The sequence below is a fragment of the Pezoporus occidentalis genome, unplaced genomic scaffold (assembly GCF_034315485.1).
Source record: "Pezoporus occidentalis ecotype Australia unplaced genomic scaffold, CSIRO_AGI_Poc_V1 ctg13, whole genome shotgun sequence".
Classification (NCBI taxonomy): domain Eukaryota; kingdom Metazoa; phylum Chordata; class Aves; order Psittaciformes; family Psittacidae; genus Pezoporus; species Pezoporus occidentalis.
Genome location: NW_026913103.1, coordinates 5,675,966 through 5,702,808, shown reverse-complemented (window position 1 = coordinate 5,702,808; position 26,843 = coordinate 5,675,966). Strand labels below are relative to the sequence as shown.

The window sequence follows — 26,843 nt, the reverse complement described above, 5'->3', positions numbered from 1 at the left end:
ACTTATCTCTAAACTAGCTGCATATCTATGAGACAAAATGCAGATCCACTGATTATTCTATCCAGCCATTATTTCACTTGTTACCAGTAGCATAAACAGTCACATGGAATGGAAAATAATCCTACATTTACCCAGAGCACTATTTTGCAGCATCTTTAACCATTCACAATGTGAAATATGTTGCAACCTGTGCTCACCAACATAAAGAAGGAAATGAAATCTAAAAAAGGATGAGCAGGTGTCCAGACGCAAGTTTAATTATTTTAATGAAGCTTACACGGCATCGATCTCTTTTGTTTTACCTGGGTGAAGTATTAATAATCTGACGTGCCAGTAGAATTCAACAGTACAAAATATAAAAAGCCAAATATGCTGGATAGCCATTTTAGTACCTTGAACAGTGGACTGCAAAATGCATTTAGCTTTTCTAGCTGCATGATAGTGTCAGCTATTTTTTCTAATTAATGATTTTAGCCATATCTACCATATCTGGGAAAAACAGTATAGCTTTTTTCCTAACCCATAAAAAAGCTGTATTACAACATAAATAAACTTATGGTTGAATTGCATAAACAAAGGAGACTTCTTAGAAAGAGAAGCTTATCTGATGAATTTTCAACATCACATCAGGTATGCTCTCATTCAGAATAAAGCATGTGGTGGGTACTATACCTGCCTAGAGCATCCAGTGGATACAGAATGACTGCATGGAGAAAGGATTACGAAGACAAGCCCTGACATTAATAGCTCTGTCCTTAGCACTTTAAACCTTCTCTTATCTAGCTGAACACAGCTCCAGGCAAACTGCATTTCCCCTAATGGATTGATTACCAACTGAGCTAGTCCATCTTGACATTCTCAATGTCTCTAATTTGCAGGCATGCTAGAAAAAATAATGGCTCTCCAGCCACAGGAATAGTTCATCCCTTCATTTGCTTGCACATAGAGCTGTTGCCACGTAGTTTGACATTTCAGTGACATGACTGCTATACAGCGCTGAATGGCAACAAAAATCTCAGAAAATGCTCAATAATCATACTGCATTCATGCTCCTCCTTATTCATTTTCTTCCCAAATACATTGCCTGCAAGCACGGTTAGTTTAACAGAGCTTCCTATTTAAAGGCATATGTATCAGACACACCACAGCTTCATGCATGTTACAAAAATCTCAGATACACATATCCTGCACTCTAGTTCATCATCGGTCTCTTCCAACATGTACACTTCAAGAAGCAGAATACCTGAGAACTAAGTTAACTTATTAACTACACTATCTGAAACATAGCTTGTTACAAACATCTAATAAGTTTACTTGCGTGATTTTGTCAGTGTTCAGACAGAAGTACACTTTGCATTACTATCTATTACAACTGTTCTGTAGGATTAGGCCCTTCCTGGCATAACAACTCTGGCCCAGATCACCCAAAAGCAATCTTCAGAGATACAATGGGATTTTCTTCTCTTAATTTTAGATGTCTACAACATAAATATCTATATTTCAGCTAATCAACTTAAGTTTCATTTCTCATAGCCAGAGAGAAGCAGACAACTCTATGGCCAACTATTATAATTATGTACATCCGATATAGATGGGACAAGAAATGCCTTTCCCTCCCTTGGCTATAAAGGAAAACAGAAGTAAGCAAATCAGATGCAAGCATCACAGAAATCCAAAGTTAAGTGAAACAAATCCCACCATATGCCTAACTCCTTTGGCTTATTTGAGACAAAGCTATTCTACTGTAATAAGACCAACTCTCAAGAACTTATGTAATATACAACAAAGCCTTGTACGACTATCCGTCTTCACATTGGCAAATGTTTTAGTTGACCTTAGCTGCTTGGCTGAGATCTTTAAGAAGTAGACAGTACTGTCTACTACATACATCTAAACTAAATAGGAAGAATCCCACCATATATCTTGTGTGGAAGTGTAACTGCACCATTAATTTCAGGGGAAAAGTTAGCGCTCACATTTGGATTGGGACTTAACACTTACAGTTATTATTAAGAATTACATATAAATTGGTGTTTTGATTTAAAAAACACCACCTATTCAGTGTATAGGTTTTGTGACAGAAATACTGTAAAGTTTTAAAAATGGAAAAATAGCATTCAGGGGGTAATGGGATATAAAAACGTAATGCTAGACAAGCTATGTATCAGCAAATGCTAAAGAAGAAGGCTTTCCAGAGCCTCGCAGTTATGTCTTCCTTTTTCTATTTTCAAATCTATTTTCTGGGTTTTAATTTTCTTTTTCAGACCCCTTGGAATTAACACCTGGGGTGGGGTGGGGATAGAAATGGGCACTGAACCAGTATGTGTTATTTCTGGTCTTGTCTTTGAAACAGTTATCATGTAGGAAGATCTGTTATCATGGTGAGAAGCTCAACATTTGAAAAATAATCCATCTTTCACAGTATCATTCAGCACTCTTAGTATCTCAAAATCATATCTGCTTTGCAGTACGAATCCAATTGGGGATCAGATGATTTCTATTCCATGGTAAGATAAGGTTCAGTTACTGTATTCTTATAAACTGTATTTATGAAAAATGAAAGGATCCTACTAGAGATAAAAATTAAATATATATATCAAACATAAATAAAATTAAAAGAACGAAGGGATCCAACTGAGTTTATATTAATATGCTTTTGCCTAGAAATCAGTGTCTTGGTGTCACCCAAGCAGTGAAGTAGGAGTTTCACTTTAAGTACATGATGAAGTGCTTCAATGAATTAAAACAAAATACTAACTTGCTTGAGAGTTTACTACCAAAAAACTCATCCTAACTGCGTAAAAAAAAAATCAGGGTAACTACACAGTTTTACGGGCTTCTTAGTTACTTTTATTTCCCATACTAATATCAGGATATTGATCCAAAATACTAAAAAGAAATTCTATTATTCGCATAGTTCGCATTGTCATATCCTAATATTAATTGATATGTTTGGCATATTCTAATTGTCCTGGGTTCAGCAGTAGCAGTCATTTTTCTTCTTCTTAGTAGCTGGGGCATTGCTGTGGTTTTGACTTTTGGCCTGGGAACAGTGCTGATAACACCGATGTTTTTAGTTACTGCTCAAATGTTTAGACTGATCAAGGACTTTGTGAGGCTCATGCTCTGCCAGGGAGGAGGGAAAGCCGGGAGGAAGCAGAGACAGGACACCTGACCCAGGCTAGCCAAAAAGGTATTCCATACCACAGCACATCATGCCCAGGATGTAACTGAGAGTTACCTGGAAGGGTTAGTGGACTTGGTATCGGTCGGTGCCCAGTCAGGCTGGGGGGGGGGGGGGGGGGGGGGGGAGTTATCGGTGGGTGGTGAGGTGTTGTATTCTCTTCCCTTGTTATTTCCATTATCATTATTGTTATTGGTGGTAGCAGTAGTGATTTGTGTTATACCTTAGTTACTAAGCTTTTCTTATCTCAACCTGCGGGAGTTGCATTCTTTTGATTCTCCTCCCCATCCCTCTGGGAGCAGGGGGAGGGCAAGAAGGGCGGGAATGAGTGAATGAGCTGTGTGGCTGGGTTTAAACCACAACAGTTTCTTTTGGCGCCCAAAGTGGGGCATGAAGGGTTGAGATAATGACAGATCTGACTGGATTAATAGTCACTTGTCACAATGCTGGTTTATTGGCTCTCAGAGTTGTTCCTCTTGATCTCACAGTTTCAGAATGTTGTAACTTACTTAGAGCCGGTATTTGCTGTGTTAGTGTTTATCCAGTGTGGGGCTTGGGCTAAGGTTCTTGTCTCACTGTGCTTTATGGCAATGACTTGTAATACGGGTGGGCTCCGGCAACAGAACGAGATGGATGTGGCCGTGGACTTGTGCCCGGCCGTCCCATTGCTCTTCACAGCCCTGGCCCTCGTCCTCACCTCCATCTTCATGAGGCTGCGGGGAGCCGAGGGGGATATATTAACAGATATATTCAATTAGGGGACTATAAAAATATGCAGGGCGATCTGCATAGTATGTAGTTCATTAGATAGATACACTCTCCTACATTCAACCTGTATTTTTAAGTTGTAAAACTAAGGGCATAGATAGCTCTTTAAAACTGTGGGTCCCAGACAGATAACCAGGGCCATAGACAGGAAGATGAAGATACAAACTCAGTAAAATCAGTCAAAATTTTAAAGTAAAAAATTTTCAGTAAGTATCAAAATACACACCCACAAACCACGTAACCTGAGCTGAATATACTTCCTATTGAAGAAATGACTGAATATAAAATTGCCTATACCATAATGCAAATATTTTACAAACTATAACTTAGCTCAAGTCTTAACGGGGAAGTTAAAACAAAAATGTTAAGATACCTAGATGATTCCTTTAGAAAAAAATAAAAGGAATTTTGGTTTTAATCCAAGTCAGTGTTGGAAAACAACTTCAACTTTAAAAAAAATTATGATTAGTCAAAAAAAAAAAAAAAACACAGAAATTTTCTTGGATGAATAAGCTCATTTTTTAATTTCTATATTTCACCAAATGTTCGTAGGTTGATTAAGTGAAGTTAATACATGTCCCAGATGATTTGTTTCTCCTATCTGCCAACAACAACAAAAAAACCCCAAACAACAAAAAACAAAACTGGTAAACACCTCTAATCATAGCTAAAGTTCAGAGTCCCTAATTTGATTATCTTACTTGGAAATCATCAAATGCCTTTTCAATTAATGGAAGTTTTGCTTAAGCAACAAAAGACGATTAGGATACTTGGCAGCTACTGAAGTTTGATTATGTAAGGTATTATCCTTCTGCAAATTCTATTTTCAGTATTTATGAAGATTATTTTTAAAGCTGTCACTTGATATGTTTCAAACTGATACTGTATTGTTAGTTTTGATTATAAAACAAGAAAAAAAAAGTATTTTTAAGAATCATGACTACCATAAGTAATCCTACATGAAGTCAGAAAGATTCAGAAGCAGGCCCATAAATTAGGCTGTCAGAATTACTACAGTTTAGTGCCCTATTGTGTTAAGTAGAAAGGTTTTTGTTAAGCACTATTTTCAGACATAATTATCACATACAGAATGTATAAGGGCTTGCAAATGAGCACAATACAAGAATGCACAAGCTTTAAAACCTTTACCATCGCAGCATGCTAAGCAAATCATAACTTCAGCTACTTTTCCTATGTGAACTGCAGCTTTTCAAATCCTACAATGAGTCAGCTACAGAGAGATGCATAGCTCCTGCTTCAAATTCAGAACCTTGAACCTTCCGCTCTCCGCAGATGACCAACACTGTGTTTGCAGATGAACATTTCAGAACTACTTTATCGTTCTAGATCTATTAACTGGCATCTCTACCTAAGTGCCTGAAGCTCATTTACTCTTCTGATGGTTACTTAAATGCAAAGTGTTTTCAAAGGACTCAAAAGAAAGCCCCATAAGCTTTGGTAAAATTATATGAAAGTCCTATTCCAGACCAGCATTTGTGTTTGGCTGGTCAAATCGCATTAATCTTCCAAGAAGCACTTGTAATGCTGGATGACGAAAATATAAATAAATAAATAATGTTATCAATTCCCTCCCCCCTAAAAAGGGTAAAAAGCCAACAAACAAACAAAAAATAAAGGAGGAAAACTGAAAAAGGAAAAGAGACAGTCTACTGCATTTCAGTACCAGAAGAATGCAGACTGACAACCTAGTGGGAGGAAGCAAAAGCAGAGCAGGTAACTCTCTTTATGTAAATGTGGCTCTAAATTCTTGAATACGAAAGAATTAGATTATTTCTCTGGGTGAACAGAAAGGGCTATTTAACCAAAAAAAAAAAAAAAAATTAAAAAAAATGTTCTGTGGACTGATAATGGCTAAGATTTGCATCAAGCACAAATACAAGGTAATTAAAATGAGAGAGATGGAGGGCTGCAGGTAATGAAGCCTTAACCTGAAAAAGGACTTGGTCCTTGTTGTGGTTTAAACCTAGCCAGACAGCTTGTTCACTCACTCCCAGTGAGTCGTGCCGGGCTGGAAGCAATCGAGGCCCACCCCCTACCCCCGCCACCCCCACCCCAGGGTCTCTCCCCTTCCTCACTCCAGGAGGGATGGGGAGGAGAATTGAAAGAGTGCAACTCCCACGGGTTGAGACAAGAACAGTCCAGCAACCAATGTACAACACAAATCACCACCGCTACCACCAAAAACAACGATAAGAGAAAATAACAAGGGAAGAGAATACAATACCACCTGCTGAGAAACAAGTCCGACCCAGAAGACCCGTGTCCTTCCAGGTAACACCCAGTTACCACCCCAGGCATGACATGCTGTGGTATGGAATACCTCTTTGGCTAGGCTGGGTCAGGCGCCCCGTCTCTGCTTCCTCACGGCTTCCCCTCCTCCCTGGCAGAGCATGAGCCTCACAAAGTCCTTGGTCAGGGCAAACATTACTTAGCAACAACTGAAAACATCAGTATTATCACCTCTGTTCCCAGGCTGAAGGTCAAAACACAGCGCTGCAATAGCTACCAAGACGGAGAAAAATTGACTGCGACTGCTAAACCCAGGACAGTCCTGCAGCTGAAAAGGTCAAGTAACAAATGCATTTTACCATCTCAAATTTCATTCCACATATACAAAGTATAAAGAAACAGAATAAATTTAAAAGATAAAAAAATTTCTTTTTTGTTTTCTTTTTGTTTTCCCCTCGTCCATAAATGAATACAAGTCTCTGTCTCTCTGGAAATTGTCACCCACTAGACTGACATCTTCCCTTCAGTGCTAGATACAACTTTCTTCAATTGCTCTAGAAGTACCATCAAAGGTTTCCATTTCTTGACAGTGGGGGAAAGAAGAAATAGCGGCAATACCAACCAACAAACCAACAACAATATAAACTAGGGGTATCAAGCCATCCTAGACAAACTGGCATTTAAGCAATTTATTATACCAGCTATGGTATACAAATCGTTCAGGGATTAAATTATCAACTGCTCCATATTTACATATGAATCAAATGTTCTAATATTTTCTTGTAAATAAACAAATTACACTGCTGGTAATAAAGTAATTTGCCAGTTCAAACATTCCAAATCAGTTCTGTAGTTAAAGAGAATCTTTTACATTTAAAAACAAAGGATACTGATTTACTTCCAGCATCTCAGCTGCAAGTTATACAGTTCTGTAACCTAATTATAAACTTAAAATCAAATATATGGTTCTTTCTAACATAAAGCAGAGCCAAAGAGGCATCAGACTTACTTTAAAAATTTTTAGAAATAAATTTTAGGTACCAAATACAAAAGCAATACTTAATTACAGTATAGCAAGGTTAACTAGTACTGTAGTAACTTAGCCAAGTGGAATGCTCAATGTAAACTTTTAATTAGTGTGGAGCAGTGGAGCATTCAGTTTTTGCCACTGGCAATAACTCTGCTGAAAGAAGGGATGACTAATTCTGTTAAACAGGTGAGATTTAATAAGCAACTTGTTTAAACTTAAAAAAGAGATTTTTTTTTTTTTTTTAAGTACATACTTTCCTACCCTTCCATTTGTTTAAAGTCTGTTCTCTTTTGGCTACCATCAATAACTCTGGTATGCTACTAGTGACTTCAGAATATAATTCAAACATACTAGAAATTTGGGTTGGAAGTTACATGTTCCCTTGCCAGCAGTCAGAATTTACTCCCATATCATAAACTACAGATTAAAAGAATAAAGTTTAGACTGTTTGAGCAACACTTAAAGCATTAAACTAGATATACCTATGACTAATGTTTTTTATATATATATATATATATATATATCAGCAGCTTTATTTGCCACTGAAGAAAAAGCTGCAGGCTTTCTTTTTATTGACCCTTCGAGGACAAATCATAATCCCTGGTGAAACTGAACAGTTTGCATTAAATACATGAAAATATCTATGAAAACCCAATTTATTTTGAACACCTCTTCTCCAAATATTAAACATCTATTTACCTTTTTTAAAACAAAAAACAGAAAAAAAAAAAAAATCAGAAAAAAAACCAAACGCCAACAAACCCCCAAACAAAACACACACACACAACACACACACACACACACAAAAACACCACAAAAAAACAAACAAACAAAATCAAAGCCCCCAAAATCTCTGTGGTTTACAGGAAAAAAAAGATTTAACCCAAGAATAACTTTCATCAAAAATATTATCCCCATTCTATTCTGCTCTTCATCTCCTACTCAATGCAAGAAATTAAATAGAATTCTAAGTGTTGGATAACTTTTGCATCATGAAAATTAATGTTATAATGTGAAACATAAAATCTAATTCTGAAATAATGTAACTCTCTTTCCAGTTTTACATGAGGTAGAGACAGACATACTTCTTTGTGGGTTCAGCTGGATACCTACATTGTATTACGGCCTGCATAGACAACAATTTACATGTTGCAATAACTGTTTTAACTAATTATTTCAAAGCCTTTTCCAAATTATATAGCATGATCTTAAAACCTATACGTTCTATATATTACACAGTCTGATAATTTTATCTTTGGCCATAAGGAAATTTTCTTTTACTTGGTATCTCTTTTTTTGAACCTGCTAAAGGTAGATGCTAACATTTTCTGGGTTCCTAAACCTGCATATTCCGTAGAAGGATCCATTTATTACCTTTTATGAAACAGGTACATACAAAACACTTCCAAACACCACTCTTTAGCTCTTCTCCAAAAGAAAAGATGACAATACCTGTTGAGCCTGCAACAGCTGCTCAGCAAACTTACGTACTTCTGATAGTAGAAGAGATATTAAAGAATTCCTTAGTATGTTGTTCCTTCCTAGCAAAACCAGTGTGTGTGATACAGCATGCAGTGCCTGAAACTAAAGAAAAATAACAATATATGTAATCCTTTTTACCCCCAAAAATGACTTTAAATAAAAAAGTGATTTACATACTAAATAAAAAAGTAAAATTCAGAATTTTAATGTTTAAAACTCTATTAATTACACACGTTACAAGATCTATGAGAAACCACATCCATTGCCCAGAAACTTTATTTTCTTGAAACATTAGCACTACAGGAAACCATCATATGGACAAACTCATGCAAGACTGTGAAATCCCCAGCTGGTAGCTTTTCAGCATTAGCTGTCATCTTGCCCATCTGCTGTCGTAGAAAACTGGTAACTGCCCTGCACATACGGTAATTCTGTTCATCACAGGTAGACAAATGAACAAAGGAATTCTTTGAAATTCAAACAACTATATGAGCAAGTTAAGAGCTCTACTGAGTTCTCTGTCAATAGAGTTATCAGGAACAAACTTGATTAAATGCTAACTAACACAAGACACCATATTTTCAAATTCAAACAGTTCATTATCAGATTGTTGCTTAACAAGCTGTAACCAAAGCATTTCTCCTGAACCACAGGAGAAGAGATACGAACTTATATGAGAATTATATTAGCAATTTTTTCCCCACAGTCTTTTATTTATATATATAACAAAAACCACAACAAAAAAAAAAAACAAAAAACAAGACCACAAAAAAAAACAACAAACAACCCAAAATAAACAAACAAACAAAAAACCCAAACCAACTCTCTTGTTTTCTGCACTGGAAATGTATAGCTATTATGCAACAAAACCTACTATTCTCCTAAAGTAAACACTAGTAGAAGAAATTGTCATTTCTATATATAAAAGTATTGCAGTTCTTTCAAAGAAAAAATACACATTAACTTACACATTAAATATAAGTGTAATCTATATTTTTATATAATGTATACCCCTATGACATTAACATTCAGTATCTTTTTGTAAATGAGTCTTTTTGACTGACAAAAGGATATATGACCCAAATTTGTATGTGTAAGAATAACTACATCTTAACCACATGAAAGCAGACCACTGCATCCTATTAACAGTCGTGTTTAGTTCACTAGCCAGCTGATGTATGTATACACACGCACGCGCACACACACACACACACATATATATATATATATATACAAACATAAAGATACTTGCTCCCCCTTCACAAGTTTGCACTGGATGAATCGTCTTGGAAATTACTGAAAACAATGAACATTTTTAATTTTTTTGTAGTTATTAATGCTAGCAGCTGAGATTTAACTAAAATAGGATTTTTCACAATATTTCGGTATCCTTTCTGGTTTAGAAAAGTCATCATTTTCTAGCTGGAATTCTGTAGGACTAGATATTCAAATTTAAAGCCTGAGCCTCTACTAAAGAAGTAAAAGGGATTTTGTACTGACTGTACTTACGATACTTGAGATATGGGTATCAATGCCACTGAAAAATCCCACCTGTTAACTGGTTAATTAAAGAGTATGGATTTAATATTCTATTTTGGTGGAACCTTATTTTAAGGGGAAAAAAAGGGAACAACAAAAAAATAAGGTTAAAAATAACACTCTCAGGCTATATGCATTAAAATCAAATAGAAAAATGTATAGCATATAAGCAATGAACCTGTAAATAGTGAACAGAAGTAAGTCTTTGTGTTTCCGAGCAATGTTCATGTATTACTAATTAAACTCTGGAAACATTCAAACGGATACTAGTTCAAATAGTATGCAAATTCATTAAAGATAAAAGCATATCTTTAGCTCCCCAGTCTATGAAATGTTACAAAAGGAACTGAAATCTTTTAATCCCTTGGGCTTGCTTAATGGTATAGATGAAATAAAACCTCTGCTCTTCAGGGATTCTCAGGTAAAAGCAGTCAGAAAATTAGATTGTCAAAAACATACAATCAGAAGCAAGAAAATAATGGAGCTCAGTTCACTATTCAGGAGCTGCATCATCTGTCCCCAACTCTCCTCTAACACCTGGGCTTCTGCTCTCTTCCCATGTTCCTCAGGATGTAGAGCAAGAGAGAGCAATGCTATACCAGAAGCTGGGAAGGACATGTGGATTATTGGCCTGCTGCTGCCAAAATGAATATATAATGCTCTGCTTGCCTCAAGCATAATGATTTGGTCTCTCCTCCACCCAGCCACTGATTTTAAAGCCTACTGGAAGGTATTTTTTGACTTTCTACTTCTTCCCATGTGATTTCGAACTCACTATCCGTTTCAGAAATTGATGGCTTGGCTTCGCGAGCAAAGCTTTGTGAAGGGCTTTAACCATGCTTACTACAAGCACGATGACCAAGGGCAAGTGGGATATCCAAATCTGGTTGGAAAAAAGGCTGCTTAGGCAACCAGGAAGTGTCCGACCACGACTGTCAACTCCTGAGCTAACTCTAGCTATCCATGCGCTGGTCCGCCCACATGCAGCGTTGGATCTGCAGCTTCCCATGCACCTTGTCACCTACCATTTAGGCCCTTGCCCATCCATACAGGCAAGTCAGAGCAAAAGATTGATAAGCAAAACAAACAGCACACTCCTATGAGTCTTGTTTCCTCAGAAAATTGGGATAAAAATCTTTACTTACGAATTATTTGTTTAGAATTCATTTATCAGAATGTGTTACACTTTTCTTCAGTTACAGCTATCCAGAACTTCTGAGTTCAGCTGCTTCATGAGCTGCCATGATATACTACACCCCACAACTGTAAGAACATTGCACCACAGTTTGTTTCACTCGTTTACAGCTTTCATGCCCCAAGTGACTAGCATATTTGGCAATACAGGACAAAGGCAAAAAATTATTACAGGTATCCTCAAATTGTGAGGTGTTAAAAAAACCACAGTATTTTTGCCTTTGAATTCACATCACCCTTGCCCTTTGCTGACTGAAGTCCAACCTCTTCTCTAACTCATCAATGTCAACTGAGAGCTTCACTTTTGGACAGAGAACCTTAGTAGCCCTTTTTTAATCTTACTGTGATGTTGCTTCCTTTGTTAATTTGACAGCTGTCATTCTGTCTCTCTTCCTGTTTATGCTGCACTGTTTCTCCTATCTTCAAGCCTTGGGATTTGATGCATTATTCCAATTCTTTCCTCTGTAAACCTCATCTCAAGCCCTTGCTTTGCCCTTTGTCTTTCATAATCTTTTTCACTCTTTTAAACCTGATGTTCTCTGCTAGGACCCTCAGTTAGCTTGGCTGCTGCAAGCTGCCTTTTATATTACAGTGTTTCAGGACTTTATTGCAGAGCTTTAGCTGAAAACATTCTGGCAGACAGTGTGACATATGACAGAGGCAGGTCTCTTTACCACGTTTGACTGCATGCACCAAAAATATTACAAAACCCAAGGAAAAATGCAAAAGGGGTGAACAATTATTTTGGTTTTTTTTGGGTTTTTTTGTTTGTTTGTTTAAGAAAAGGTTCAAAAAAGGTGCAAAAAATTAAGAAAATTAAAATATTTCAGTATCTGCAAAAGAATTACTGCAATACAGCACCTGCATGCTGTGCAGAGGATGGAGATGGAGAAATAAGTAACCTACAGTCTGTCTACTAAATCTTCTGAAAATCAGAACACTCTGGTGAATTATACTGGAAAAGCCAGAAATGCCAGCAGTACATATTATGATACTCACTGAAGTAAACATGCAACCTACTGGCTTAGGTGCAGCTTTGCTGAATTTGTGGAGTGAAGAAGGAAGATCTCCAAGGAAGTGAACTACATGAACTCCTACCAGTTGTCTTTGCTGACCAGGAAGCTTGTATGTCAGACTGGGAGTGTGAAAGTGCACTCACAGACTGAAAGTATCTTTTTCAGGTTTATTTCTTCATGGCTGCCTAAAACCTACTCTCTGATTCACTGATCAGCAGGGTGCCTCTGGTTCCCTACATGTTTTTATACAATCCAATACCAATTCACTAGCAAAAGAGTCAGCAATTAGTGCATCTGTAGCTCCTGTCCACAGGCTAAAATAAGCCAAGTCGGCTGCTGCCGCTACATTGTGAAGGAGGAGAGAGAGAGACCAAAGAAATTGCTGTGGAGACACTTGCAGCCACCTCCCCATTTCCCCCCCATCCCCTTATTGCTTCTTCACACCACCAAGACCTCTGGCAGAAGCAGATTTCCTAGGTCTTTATCCTCTCCTTCCCTGCATAAGGGAAGGGTTTTACTGCTTAAGTAACAAGGATAGACTCAGACCAGAACCAGCGCACCTGCAGAGACTGGACTACCCTTAAGTAGTATGTCCTCTGACTGACATACACAAACCTTTCCCCTTCTATTCCTGACAGTTGTAAACATTTGGTACACAGCACAACTTCTTGCTACTTCTCTAGCTGTTTTCCTAACCAATTACAAAAGAATAAAGCACTAAAGAATATCATCTTCAGTTTCATTATTCTTCTAGTATGTGTTCCATAACAAATACTTTCTTGAACACCAGAGAGATAAAAGCTACCAAATCTTCCATCTGTAAACACAGTTTATTTTACAAAGAATGCTCTTACATTGCTCTGCTACAGTTTACCTCTGGTAAACTCATGTTGCATTTTATATAATTTATCTTTAAATCTTTAATTATTCTTTCATTTTAAATTTGTTTTAAAGTGTTTCACGTTATTGAGATACACTGCTACCCAGGTAACTTCTCTAACTGTCACTTTCAAACACAAAGCGTGCTGCATTAGAAATTCTACAGTTACAATAATACCATCTCTTTGATTCTAAACTTACTTCACTTTTTCTCTCAGTTTCACAGAATCACAGAATCCCAAGCGTTGGAAGGGACCTCAAAAGATCATCTAGTCCAACCCTCCTGCAAGAGCAAGGTAACCTAGAGTACATCACACAGGAACTTGTCCAGGCGGGCCTTGAATATCTCCAATGTAGGAGACTACACAACCCCCCGGGCAACCTGTTCCAGTGCTCTGTCACTCTCACAGTAAACAATTTTTTCCTGATGTTCACATGAAACCTCCTATGCTCCAGTTTACACCCATCGCCCCTTGTCCTATCACTGGACATCACTGAAAAAAACCTAGCTCCATCATCCTGACACTCACCCTTTACATGTTTGTAAATATTGATGAGGTCACCCCTCAGCCTCCTCTTCTCCAAGCTAAAGTGTCCCAGCTCCCTCAGCCTCTCCTCATAAGAGAGATGTTCCACTCCCTTAATCATCTTTGTGGTTCTGCGCTGAACTCTTTCAAGCAATTCCCTGTCCTTCTTGAACTGTGGGGCCCAGAACTGGACACAATATTCCAGATGCGGCCTCACCAAGGCAGAGTAGAGGGGGAGGAGAACCTCTCTTGACCTACTAACCACACCCTTTCTAATGCACCCTAGGATGCCATTGGCCTTCTTGGCCACAAGGGCACATTGCTGGCTCATGGTCATCCTCCTATCCACCAGGACCCCCAGGTCCCTTTCCCCTTACTACTGTCCAGCAGGTTAGCCCCCAACCTGTACTGGTACATGGGGTTGTTCTTCCCCAGATGCAAGACTCTACACTTGCCCTTGTTGAATTTCATCAAGTTCCTCTCCACCCAACTCTCCAGCCTGTCCAGGTCTCGCTGAATGGCAACACAGCCTTCTGGTGTGTCAGCCACTCCTCCCAGTTTAGTATCATCAGCAAACTTGCTGAGGGCACACTCAGTTCCCTCATCCAGGTCGTTGATGAAAATATTAAACAGCACTGGTCCCAGCACCGACCTCTGAGGGACTCCACTAGTCACAGACCTCCAGCTAGATTCTGCCCCATTAACCACAACTCTCTGCCTTCTTCCTTTCAACCAGTTCTTGATCCACCTCACTACCTGATCATCAAGCCCACACTTCCTTAGCTTATCTATGAAGATGCTGTGGGAGGCAGTATCAAATGCCTTACTGAAATCAAGAAAAAACACATCTACCGCTCTACCATCATCCAGCCACCTAGTTACTTGCTCATAGAAGGCTATAAGGTTGGTCAAACATGACTTCCCCTTGGTAAAACCATGTTGGCTGCTCTTAATGACCCCCTCATCCTTGATATGTCTAGAGATGGTGTCTAGAATAAGTTGTTCCATCACCTTTCCAGGGATGAAGGTAAGGCTGACCAATCTATAATTACCCGGGTCCTCCTTCTTGCCCTTCTTATAAACAGGCGTGACATTTACCATCCTCCAATCCTCAGGCATCTCACCTGTTTCCCACGACTTACCAAAGATAATGGAGAGTGGCCCAGCAATGACCTCCGCCAGCTCCCTCAGCACCCGCAGGTGTATTCCATCTGGACCCATGGATATATAGATGTCCAGATTGCTTTACTGATCCCTAACCCAATCCTCATCCACCAAAGCAAACTCCTCCTTTATCCTGACTCCTTCTGAGGCTATAGGAATCTGGGTCCCCTGGGGAGAGTCTGCAGGAGTAAAGACAGAGGCAAAGAAGGCATTCAGCACCTCTGCCTTCTTTATATCCTCTGTCTCCAGGGCACCCACTTCATTCAGCAGTGGGCCTATATTGCCTCTTGTGTTAGCTTTATCCGCTGTGTATTTGAAGAAGCCCTTTCTATTGTCCTTAACCCGACTTGCAAGATTTAAGTTCCAAGGAGGCCTTAGCTGCCCTAATTGCCTCCCTACATTCTCTAACAACTGTCCTATATTCCCGTCAAGTGGCCAGCCCCTCTTTCCATAATCCACAGGTTCTCTTTTTCCACATGAGTTTGCCCAGCAGTTCCTTGTTTAACCATGCTGGTCTCATGGCTCCCCTATTTGACTTCCTACCCACTGGGATACTCTGATCCTGAGCCTGGAAGAAGTGATCCTTGAATGCTGACTAACTATCTTGAGCCCCTTTACCACCAAGTATCCTTTGCCATGATACTTCCCTTAGCAATTGACTGAAGAGGCCAAAGTTGGCCCTTTGGAAATCCAGAATTGTGGCCTTGCTAGGTATTCTATTCCTCCCACACAGGATCCTAAACTCCACCATCTCATGGTCACTGCAGCCAAGGCTGCCATTGACCATCACCGTTTCAACCAGACCCTCTTGTTGGTTAGCACTAGATCCAGCAGCGCTCCTCTCTTAGCTGGTTTGTCCACCATTTTCATTAAGAAGTTATCATCGATGCACTGGAGGAACCTCCTAGACTGTGAATGATTGGCTGTGTAAGTCTTCCAGCAAATATCTGGGTAGTTAAAATCCCCCATGAGGACCAAGGCATGTAGTCGTGAGGCTGCTTTCAGTTGCCTGTAGAAAGCCTCATCAATTCCTTCGTCCTGATCAGGAGGTCTATAATAGACCCCCACAACTGTATCACCTGTACCAGCCTGTCCCTTAATTCGTACCCACAGACTTTCCACTTGCTCCTCATCTGCCCCTGGACAGAACTCAATACATTCTAGTCTCTCTCTCTCACATAAAGAACAACTCCACCACCTCGCTTTGCTGACCTATCTTTCCTAAAAAGGACATAGCCACCCATGACCACATTCCAGTCCTGTGAGCTGTCCCACCATGTCTCTGTAATTGCCACCAGATCATAACCTTTAGACCGCACACAGACTTCTAACTCCTCCTGTTTATTCCCCATGCTGCGTGCATTGGTGTACAGGCATTTCAGGGAGTGAGCAGAGCACGCTAGTGGCACCCTTGGGAGGTGGGAGGCCTTCTGGTCTTCCTTAATACTAGAACAATGGCCCACTAGTTCAAACCCAGCTACAACCCCCTCGCACTTTGAATCTAACCTAAAGCTCGGTGAGTGAGCAACCTAAAGCTCGGTGAGTGAGCTCTGCTAACTCTTGCCCTGGTACCCTTTTTCCCCTGCGGGACAGGGTCTAAACAACTATCCTTTCCCTCAAATGAAATAATAGATTGAGAGTCCTCCCTAGTCTGCCATTCTTCAAGCCCTAGCATGTTTCTCTTGGGGCTTGTCCCTAACAGGCCCAGTTATCTCCCTTTCCCCCTTCATATCTAGTTTAAACCCCTGTCAATGAGCCCTGCTAACTCCTGCCCCAAAAACATTTTCCCCCTCTGGGACTGGTGTACCCCACCTGCCACCAGCAAAACAGGTGTCTCATATAGCAGCCCATGACTGAAAAACCCAAAACCCTGCCTTTCACAGGATAAAGACTTGTCTTTTTCATTTTGAGCACACTACATACTCCTGAGTTGGATAATAAATAAAAAACAATGACACTTAGTTGATGGGATAAAATACATGTAACAGACGCTGTTGTGAGTTTCTGTGCTTGTTTTTTGGTCTTTTTTAAACAACAAAAAAAGGCAAACCAACCAACCAAAAATCCCTAACTCCAAACTAAAGCACAACCTGGATGTCCTTAGAATTCGGGGCTGCAAATCACTGCCATGTTTAATTTAGTTTCTACCTTAAAAATGGTAACACCCACTTCCACACACTAAAACCAAGTACCTTGCGTATATCATCTCACCCCAATCACCTTTACAGGAAAGGCAACACTTTCCTTGAGGACATGCAAACACAAGTTATCAGTTAATCTGAAGACTGTAAGAATCTGATGTGTAAAGAAATCCAGCTAACTCCTAAAGACGTTAGGGATCCTGCTGGCATCAGTTTTCATCAACAAATTTACTTTAAACAATGCTATCTTGGCAGAGAACAAGGACGTCTGCATCTTCTTGGGATTCATGAGTTAAGCATCTAAATACCTAATTCATCCAAGAGGCTGGATCCAGTAAATATTGTCAACAGGACGCCATTATTAATCCCAGGTAAACAAGCAGCATTCACATCAGCTGCCACTCAGAGAACTCTGATGTTACTGCTGCCCATTTTTTTAATACCTAGTGTAAATATTCTACTGACAACGAAGAAGCAACTCTAGATACAAAATTTTCCCTCCCTAAGAGATGAGAATTTATATTACTTTTTATTCCTCCTTCTTAACTAGTCCTGGTCAGAAGCCTAGAGGAGTGAAAAACTGCCTACCTGCCTGGTGATGCTGAGTTGCCAAGCCATGTTAATAGATGTAGGAGATACTAAGCAGTAAGTGTAAGCTCACTGAGAGCAAGAGATTTACGGATTAAAATCTTTTATCTGAGGACTGCTTAGAAAAAGTCACTGGATAAATTACAGAAAACAGGTATTCTTCAGCTTTTAGATTTTTAAACTAAGCAATGAGCTGGTCATACTTAAATTCAGGGACCTAAATTGATGTCTCATTTAAGTATCTAAGATTTATAGACACTTCCAGCAAATGAAAATGGATTTCAGACATTTATTTCCCAATCTTGCACTCTTCTTCTCTCTGCCCACAGTGTGAGAGCTACTTGGAGTACCACTTAAAGATGCCAGGTACCTGGCATGCATACCTAAGAAGAACAGAGGTACCTTGTTTAGGGTTGTAGATTTCACTGCAGTTGAGCACTAAGAAGTTAGGCAAAGAATACTTAACTGTCTTTGCAACTGGCTGCAGATAACAGGCTCTACAGAGGTGACTTTTAATTTCTGTCCTATCACCAGAACATCCCCTCCATTTGGACACACAAAAGTATTTCCTAGGGAAGCATAATAAATTTAAGCTATGAGAAAACGTGCATTAGTAAACAGGCAAAAAAAAAACAACCAAAAGAAACCCTACGATTCTTATTATTAAAGTATGTACACATGTTTTAAGAAATGGTTGAGGTCTACTACCAAAAACCCCTTGGGATATACAGCCACCTTCAAAAACTAGAAGATGTAATTTTCCACCAAGACAAAATAAATAAATAAATAAAATTTTATCTGTTTAAAAGCAACAAACTGAACTTTTCCATGAAAAGACAATCCTTACAGCAGGAACAACCCTAGGCCTCTATCTGGAAGTGACCCTAATGGAACTAAAGTACTGGGGTAAGTAATGCTGTGATGGAGCTATGGTGGTCCTATAACCCCTTTGACTAATCACCTTATTATGGTACCCCTGAGACAAAAAAAAAAAACAACCAAAAACTATTCCTTTTGTTCAATAATACAGCTAGAATAACAGAAGACAAGACCTAGATAGAATTCAAGTGCTTCTGCACAACCATGCTAAGTGAAGGACTGAGGGGTATGCTCTGATGCTAGTGTTGTTCCACATGGACTCAGCTGCAAATATCACAGAGATGCCAAAGAAGCAAACTGACACTGCCAATGCAATGCTGCAGAAAGTTAGGAGAGCTTTCACAGAAAGCATTCACTGGACAGAGACTGAGGGCAGAGGTAAAAAAAATAAGCAGCTTTTGATATATATTTCGTATCCTATTCAACAAAATCAAGAACTTTCTGCATTACTTCATTAAGGGCCTTCATACATTTAATTTGTAAATCAAGCAAAGGCCCATCCCATCCCTTTTTTCTCCTCCTAGTGGAAATAATCTATTATACCCTGAATACTAATTAATTACGTGGTTAAAATCAGGAAATTACATTATTTGTTACTAGGAAAAGAGTTGTCCTGACAAAAAGCTTTACAGTGAGGTTGGAAACCATAAAAAAAATTTGCCCTTATGGTTAAAAAAAAATAAATCTTGCTAACTTCATTCTGTAACGGCAATAATTGTAGCTTTAGTACATGATGTGTATCAGCTGAGGTTGCCTGAGGAGGCAAAGGGGACAAAAGTCTAAGAGTCAGACAAAGTTTCTTTCACTCATTCATTCATTCACTCATTCATTCATTCATTCATTCATTCCTGTCTAGTTAGTTACTCTGATCCACTTTACTGAAGTAAATGAAAGTCAGTCTTTTGGTGATTGCTTTAGACTATAGTGATTTACAAGACAACGGATTTTGATTACCATTTGACTCAAACAGCTCTCTACATAGGACAACAGATTGCTGAGAAAATCTAATTCAACAATCAAGAGATTAAAACATTGACTCTTACTAGACCATAAAATCCTGGCAACACATTTTAATATTCATACAAATGAACTGCTCTTCCACTATGCAAGCAAAATTCTTTGGCCAATGAAAACACACCATGGCACAAGAACCACAGTATTCCCCTTGGGACTCAATTTAGGAAAACTGAAGGCCACTAGTTTTATACTTGGGAACCACCAATGCCATGAATGACTATTTTTATTTTTTATCTGGCGCTGAGAAGGAAAGACTCTTGTAAACAGTTATGTACTGTCCTGGCAGTTACTAACAAAAGATACTGCAAATTATACATGGATGGGGAAATTTACTGTCACCCACAACTAGTTGGAACATGTATCAAATATATACTGCTGCACATATTAAAGCCATCAAAGTTTATGATTACTCTCTTCCAAGCAAGTTCAATCGTTAATGAATCATACAAATTGTATCCAAGATAAGATTCAAAACCATTGTTCTAACTGATGTCTACTTCTTCAATTGCAGAAGCACACTTCCATATATTTAATTATATAATTGCCAATAAGATTAAAATATTTTTCTGCTTTTCACTGTACTAGCTTTCAACTTGTTATTTTAATGAAGATTTGTGAACCTTTTCTCACACAAACATCAGTAAAGGCATTAAGTTACTACCCAGAATGCATGTTTAGCAACAACTAAAACATCAGTGCGTTAGCACTCTTCTCAGGCTAAAGTTGAAACACAGCACTGCACCAGCTGCTAGAAAGCAGAATAATAACTGTTGCAGCTGAAACCAGGACACTAAGGAACACATAGAGAGAAAAATGGAAACAGGCCACGAAGTCCCAAACGGTAAGAAAAGTTCCTAGACACTGTGCTCATGTCTCAGTATCCACGAAGATACTGTTAAACCAACTTCAAAACTACCTTGAACACAGAGTAGACAATTTCCAAAGGGGCTTAAAAAAAAAAAAAAAGAGAAGAAAATAGCACATAACAATAAGGATTTTTTTTTTTCATTATTTGAATGCAGCAAGCAATTCATGACTCTTGATAAAATTTTCTAAGTCAGTATTGATGTTTTAAACATAGCATGAGAAGAAGCAACTGACGAGAGTTCACTGAAACACATCTCTCTTCCTTCTGGGTCTTGTTTGAAAGAGATTATGAGTGAGGTGGGACAGACGGTTGAACAAGAACAAGGCACAAGAAAGCAGTCTCTTCTGACAGCCCTATACAGTTTGACATTAAGAATCTTGAAGGAAATGTACCACTGTCTTCTATTCTAGCGCTTTGATTAATTCCTTAAAACAAAAGGTCCAAGAAAACAGTCACAGATCTCTATACAGAACCCGGGGTGAAGGCCAGGATCTTCTGGCACATAGCTGATCCATTAGCCATGCTCCAAATTACAGTATCAGCTGCACCTAGAAGAAGTACAAGCAGCGAACTGAACTTCTCTCAACAATGCTAAGAAACTATGGTGACACAACTAGGGATCATATCGCATAAATCTTATGTAATGCAGCACCCTGTGACTGTATTTGTCCATGACAGCTCTGAATACAGCTGAAATGCCCTGAAAGAAGACAGATATAGAAGTATTTTTATTCTACTTCCAAAGCAACAAACAAGAATCTAAATTCAGATTAACAATAACTGTTTTGACATTTTACACAGCTCTATATCCAAGAGATGTAAATAAGACATGTATGAAGTACCTCAATTTCTGTTACAGGGATTTGACTTCTAAAGCTGATTCCATATACTATAAAACTACAGCCAGCCCAAGTTCACCACAGAAGGTTTCCAGGTAGGGCTTCAGGATGCTGTGCAAAACCTTCACCAGAAACATAAACCACACATGCTATTCTGAACAGCATAGGGAGTTGGCAATCCCCAGTGCTTCGGACTGTTGCATTTTTCTGATATAGGAGAAATAACCCTTTTTTCCAAAACACCTTGGACAACAGAGACAAACCTTAAGGGAACAGGCACATCTCAGTGCCAGTGAGCAAGTAATGCATCTAGGAGCACGAGAAATGCACATTCATTATGTCCCTGTGGATACATATAGGGATAGATGTTGTCAAATCCAAAACGGGTAGATTAAAGAAAAAAAACGTTCCTGTGATTTCTTTCTGCAGAAGAAACAAAGTTTCTACTCCACTGGAACTGTAATCACACACCATAGCTTTTACAGAAGTTTTCCATGGGAAATGATTTCCCATGTTTTGTCAGGCAGTAGAGAACAGTCCATTTGAAAAGCAGTCAGTGGCTCAGCAAACTGAATACAGTCTTGCAGAGCTTTTCTTGTAATACACTTCCGTCTGTTTGAAAGCAGGACTTACAAAGAACCTGCACAAATAGGACAGTGGCTCTGCTGATAGCGGAGTGACTCAACATGAATGAACGATTTGCACTTCAAAAGGCAATGCACCAGTAACACACAGCCACAACAAACTTCTAAGGGTCTCAGAAACCGGTGACAACCAAAGCGCTTGCTCCAGAGATCAGCAGTGACCATAGCAGATTTTATAACAGCCGACTGCAGAGAGCAACAGCTCATCTGTACCAGAATTACACAGGATCCTCACAAGCTCTTCTGTAGCAGCCATACAGGGATGTCAGCAGAAGGTGCAGAGGCAGGCCTTTCAGCAGATGATTGAGAGCTTTCATGATCTTTAGATGATTTAGAGCACCCATGCTTCACCCTCAACAGGAGTGACTTGAAAATCCTTCTAGGTATTTCTAAAAGGCTTCTTCCAAAAGACCGTGTGTCTGACAGCTGTGTGCATACTTCTGAGCTGCTCTCCAAACATGAAGAGAGAAAAAGAATTAAAAAGCAACATTTGAGAGGCTACTTTCATTTGCAGTTCTTTGATTTGTATGTTTGGGTTTGGGGTTTTGGGGGAGGTTTTTTAAGTAATATTTTATTTTACCTCTCCTAAATGATAGATTTTATTCTTTTTTTCCCTCTCATACTTGTGATGGTTTGGCATTTCAGGTCAAAATACTATCCAAAATGCACAGCTTTATGCAACTGAATCCATGCAGAAAAGCAGGAGTGTATGTCTGCTGGTTCCTACAGCTTCTAGTGCTTTATAATTAGAAACATCTCAAACAATAGGGCTCGACAGCTACAGCAAGTAATTCTGCTCCTGTTTTTCTTCCTTTGCATCTAATGTAGGTATAATTATTTCTTTTCCAATTCTCAAAGGTTTTTAACAATTTTTAATTTGCTCTGCAAAACACTGAGACTACTTTTGAAGATAAGCATAATCCACAGCCAGTTCTCTCTTTGTTCACTTTTTGAAGGTGTTTCTGCAGCCCTTTGTGCTCCTTGACAGTCCATAACAGTTTTATAGGTGAGGATGGCAATGGGAAAGTTGTGTCAAATACTATAGCTGCACTGGCGGCTCTCAAAAGCTTTTTGACAGTTTGTAAGGTTAGCTACAACAAAATTCCTAACGTTTTTATGCTGAAGGGATTTAAGCATCCTTCTGGAACCCAAATTTATAGTTTGCCACTCTTTCCAGATGACAGCCTTGTAATTAATGGTAATTTTATTTTAAACCTATAATCTTGATATTTCAATCACTGCTTGAGTAAACAGTGATGATTAAAATTGAAGCATAAAGTGTCCCTAGGAGATATCTGGTACACAGCACATGAAGAATTAGTTATACAGTCTCCACTACTGATTCTGATTTCTACATATTTATTTCCATATTCAATTCAGTTTAAAGAAAACCAAACCTCTAAAAAGGATTTTTTAATAAATCTTTATAAATAATGAAATTACCACATACATGTTTCCTTTTTCTCTAGAAATCTGCTAACTACCAGCGTTATCCCTTAATAATTGGTCTATATCATTTTTAAACTCTTTGAATCTGTTTGATTGAAGTAGTGGCTGTCAATAGGAACGACTGTCAAGTCAATCTTTTTGTGGAAGCAAGATATAAAACATCTTATAAAAGCCATGTGTTTAGTGAAGTTATTCAGAGAAAAGATGCCACCTGCAAATTGAGTGGACATATTCCACCCTTCTGGAATGACTTATAAAGGCACTTTGCAGACTTGAAACATCCTGATCTATCAGAATATTTTCTCTCATTTAAGATGTGACACCTCTCACTTTAGGCTTTGCCAGGTTCCTGCAATCGACAAGCAGTCCATTTCTGGAAAACCTTTTGGTTGCTCTCCTAGAATTAACATTATTTTAATTATTTATTATCTTCCTCTTTGGGTAGAGGAGAAGAACAGGTGGAAACGCTGGACACAATCAACTATGAAGAAGTCCTTAATGAATCCCTGCTCAAGTTTGCTGTGTTCTTTATCCTGTAATCACACACACACACACACACACACACACACACACACAAAAAAAAAAAAAAAAGAGTCACACCTGCATGATTCTATTCCTGATGCCACACAAATGGTATGTATACTCACATTCTTTCAAAACACTGGCCATGGATACCTCTAATTAAAAGCTAAGTATCACACCATGGCAACACTGAAATAAAAAAACACCCTGGTATTAGAGACACAAGGCTCTAGTCCTGGAAAAGCTTCAGTATATGAAGATTTCTTTCTGAACACTTTCTAACCAAAATACAGGCACATCCTCTTCCCATCCTCCAAGTCTAGCAGTAATATTTGCCAGATATTTACATTCTGGGTAAATACTTAATACACAATAAATGGGATTAACCTGCAATCGAGACAAATTTCTTTTCCTACCTAAATGAATCAGTGAACACAATTTCAATAAAGATTTTGAAGAATAGTGAAAGGCTGCTTCTTCTTCCTTAAAAACAGGTTTTGGACAGAGAAAGATTAACCTCACTGTACTGAAAAACTTTCTCAAAATAATTTTCATTTAAGTATAGGAACAATAGCAAAACACAAAGGTAACTGGCGGAAAATGACTATGTCTAATACATGCAACCAGTGCTGTTTGACATGTCATGTCAGGCCAGGATGGGTGGGGCTTTGAGCAACCTGGTCTAGCAGAAGTGGGGCTGAAACTGGATGATCTTTGAGATCCCTTCCAACTCAAACCATTCTATGATTCTATCTGTCCACAGGTGTAGCAGATGTCTCGGTTCTCATTTTGCTAAAGGCAACTTCGAGCTCATCCTAAAGTAGGGACCTAGTACCTGGTCAGCATTCATTAGGCTTCATGGATTACTGGGATACGATCTTCATTTACTATAATGGTAGTGTAGTTTACATACATGTGGACACTATATTGGTACATCTAAGTCCAAAACAATTCCACCATGTCTTGTCCAAGTTACTCTAAAAGACAACGAAAACCAAAAAGCCTAAGACAGACATGGGATTCAGTACTTATGAGAAGCCTTGTGAAGACAGACTAGGGATATTTCAGTTGAATGAGGGAACTAACAAGATGATGCATGGAACAGTGCAGAATAATGAATGCAGACAAAATGCAATTCAGTCCTGTTGCTGTCGGTGCTGGGGACATGCTAGTTCTGAATTCCTCACTCATCTGCTGACTTACTTTTAAAACACAAATTTGCAAATGTATAGAGAGTGTCAGAAGTTATCTGAAGCAAACCAACTTATTTAATCTAGGTGCACAAGAAAGAATAAAGAAATCATATAGTCATTACTTTATGAATATTTACAATATATTTTCATATAGCAGGTGGAACAATGTGGTTTTCGCTCGTATTTTCTATAAAGTTGTTTTCATCTGCCATTTTAACAGTTTTAAAAAGTCCCATACTTAGGAGCAGAACAGAAGAACTCGCATGCTTGAGCAATAACTTTTTCAAAAGCTTTAGAGCAAAAAGAGTCAATATTACAAAAAAATAACAATCACAAAAATCTCAAAGTACCCTTCAAATTATAATAAGGCAAATTAATATTTTAAAAGTGCATAAAATACAGGAGAATACTGCAGTATACTGAAATGGCATAGGAAAGATGGAAGATGTTTTAAACTTACCCTATTGACACTGCTGTTTCTTAAAATAATCTGCACTAGATTTTTCTTAAATTCTTCCAGCTTCTTGAAGCACTTCTTCAAAACATGACTAGATAATTTATTATTAGTTATGAAACTGATCAAAACAGAAACTGCTTCAGTAAGAAAATCTGAAACTGGAAATTTAGGACTGTTGTAAAAAACAGTCAGTCCATCAAGCAACTGAGACACTGAATTGCGTATGGTGAAAGAATCATTCTCAAGCTCTGTGAAGTCTGCTTGAAGGATTCCTTCTTCTGACAGTTTTCTTATTTCAAGCAGATGTTGCAAAAACTGCACTGGAGCAGTCAAAGACTTCTCCTTGCTAGTACTGCACAGACTCAGTGGGGGAACTCTTTCCAACAAGCACTTAGAAGTGTCAACGTTATGTTCAGATTGGTGAAAATCAGAAGCTATGCCTAAAGAATCGAATGCATAGTCATTAGAGACATCACATCCAGAGTCTTCTAGCTGGCTTGAGTAACTCACAGGGTTTATGCATTCCTGATCCAGAAGAGTTTCAGCAGAGGCATCTGGTTTTCCTGAAACACAAATGTGAAAATTACAATACATGCTTATGGAAGGTGACATATATCCTTTTTCCTCTTGCTTCCATGCAAAATTCACATAGCATACATGTTTGCTCCCCAAGAACTTCCCATGACTAGAATTTAGCTGTGGAAGAAAGTGACATAAACTTTCAGAAGGTAGTGTGTATTTGACAGCAAGATGTTTTATGCTCATAGCAAGATGAATAGTAATTTTGAGTTTAAAATTCCTTATGGCTTTGAATTTTCACACATGTAATTTAAGTGGACATCACACAAACAATTTAACTGGTCATTTTTTCTCCCATTAATTCCCTGGGGAGGAAATGCATGTAAATTTCTGGTCCCCCAACATTTTCATTACTTTTATTCTCAAGAACTCAGACTGCTTTTAAAAGACAGTGAAGGTCTATTACTATAACCGTGTCAAATGAGATCTCTCTTATTTGTACTCTTCCTCCCCATGTCAGGTAAGGAATTCTAACAAAGTCAAAGTTGAAAAGAACATTATACTTGCGATTTTATTATTTAACAGAGGAAAACATTCAGAATAAAAAAATATCTTCAGTTACCATCTATCTTATACCATCTTCTTCAAAGGCACACAAACTTTATTACAGAAGGTATGCATAGCATTCACACTA

At 38.5% G+C, this 26,843-nt stretch overlaps 1 protein-coding gene across 3 annotated transcripts in view; it reads right to left on the bottom strand.

The window, feature by feature from the left end:
- MEI4 (meiotic double-stranded break formation protein 4) overlaps window positions 1-26,843 on the bottom strand; it is an 80,500-nt gene that overhangs the window by 32,923 nt on the left and 20,734 nt on the right. Inside the window, exons 3-4 of one of the 3 annotated variants that reach the window (XM_062608236.1) lie at window positions 25,634-26,193; window positions 8,685-8,816 (exon numbers count right to left, since the gene is read on the bottom strand). In XM_062608236.1, the coding sequence (XP_062464220.1) occupies window positions 8,685-8,816; window positions 25,634-26,193 (692 nt within the window). The remainder of the gene's footprint in view (window positions 1-8,684; window positions 8,817-25,633; window positions 26,194-26,843) is intronic. The other 2 variants (XM_062608237.1, XM_062608238.1) reach the window with 2 other exon arrangements.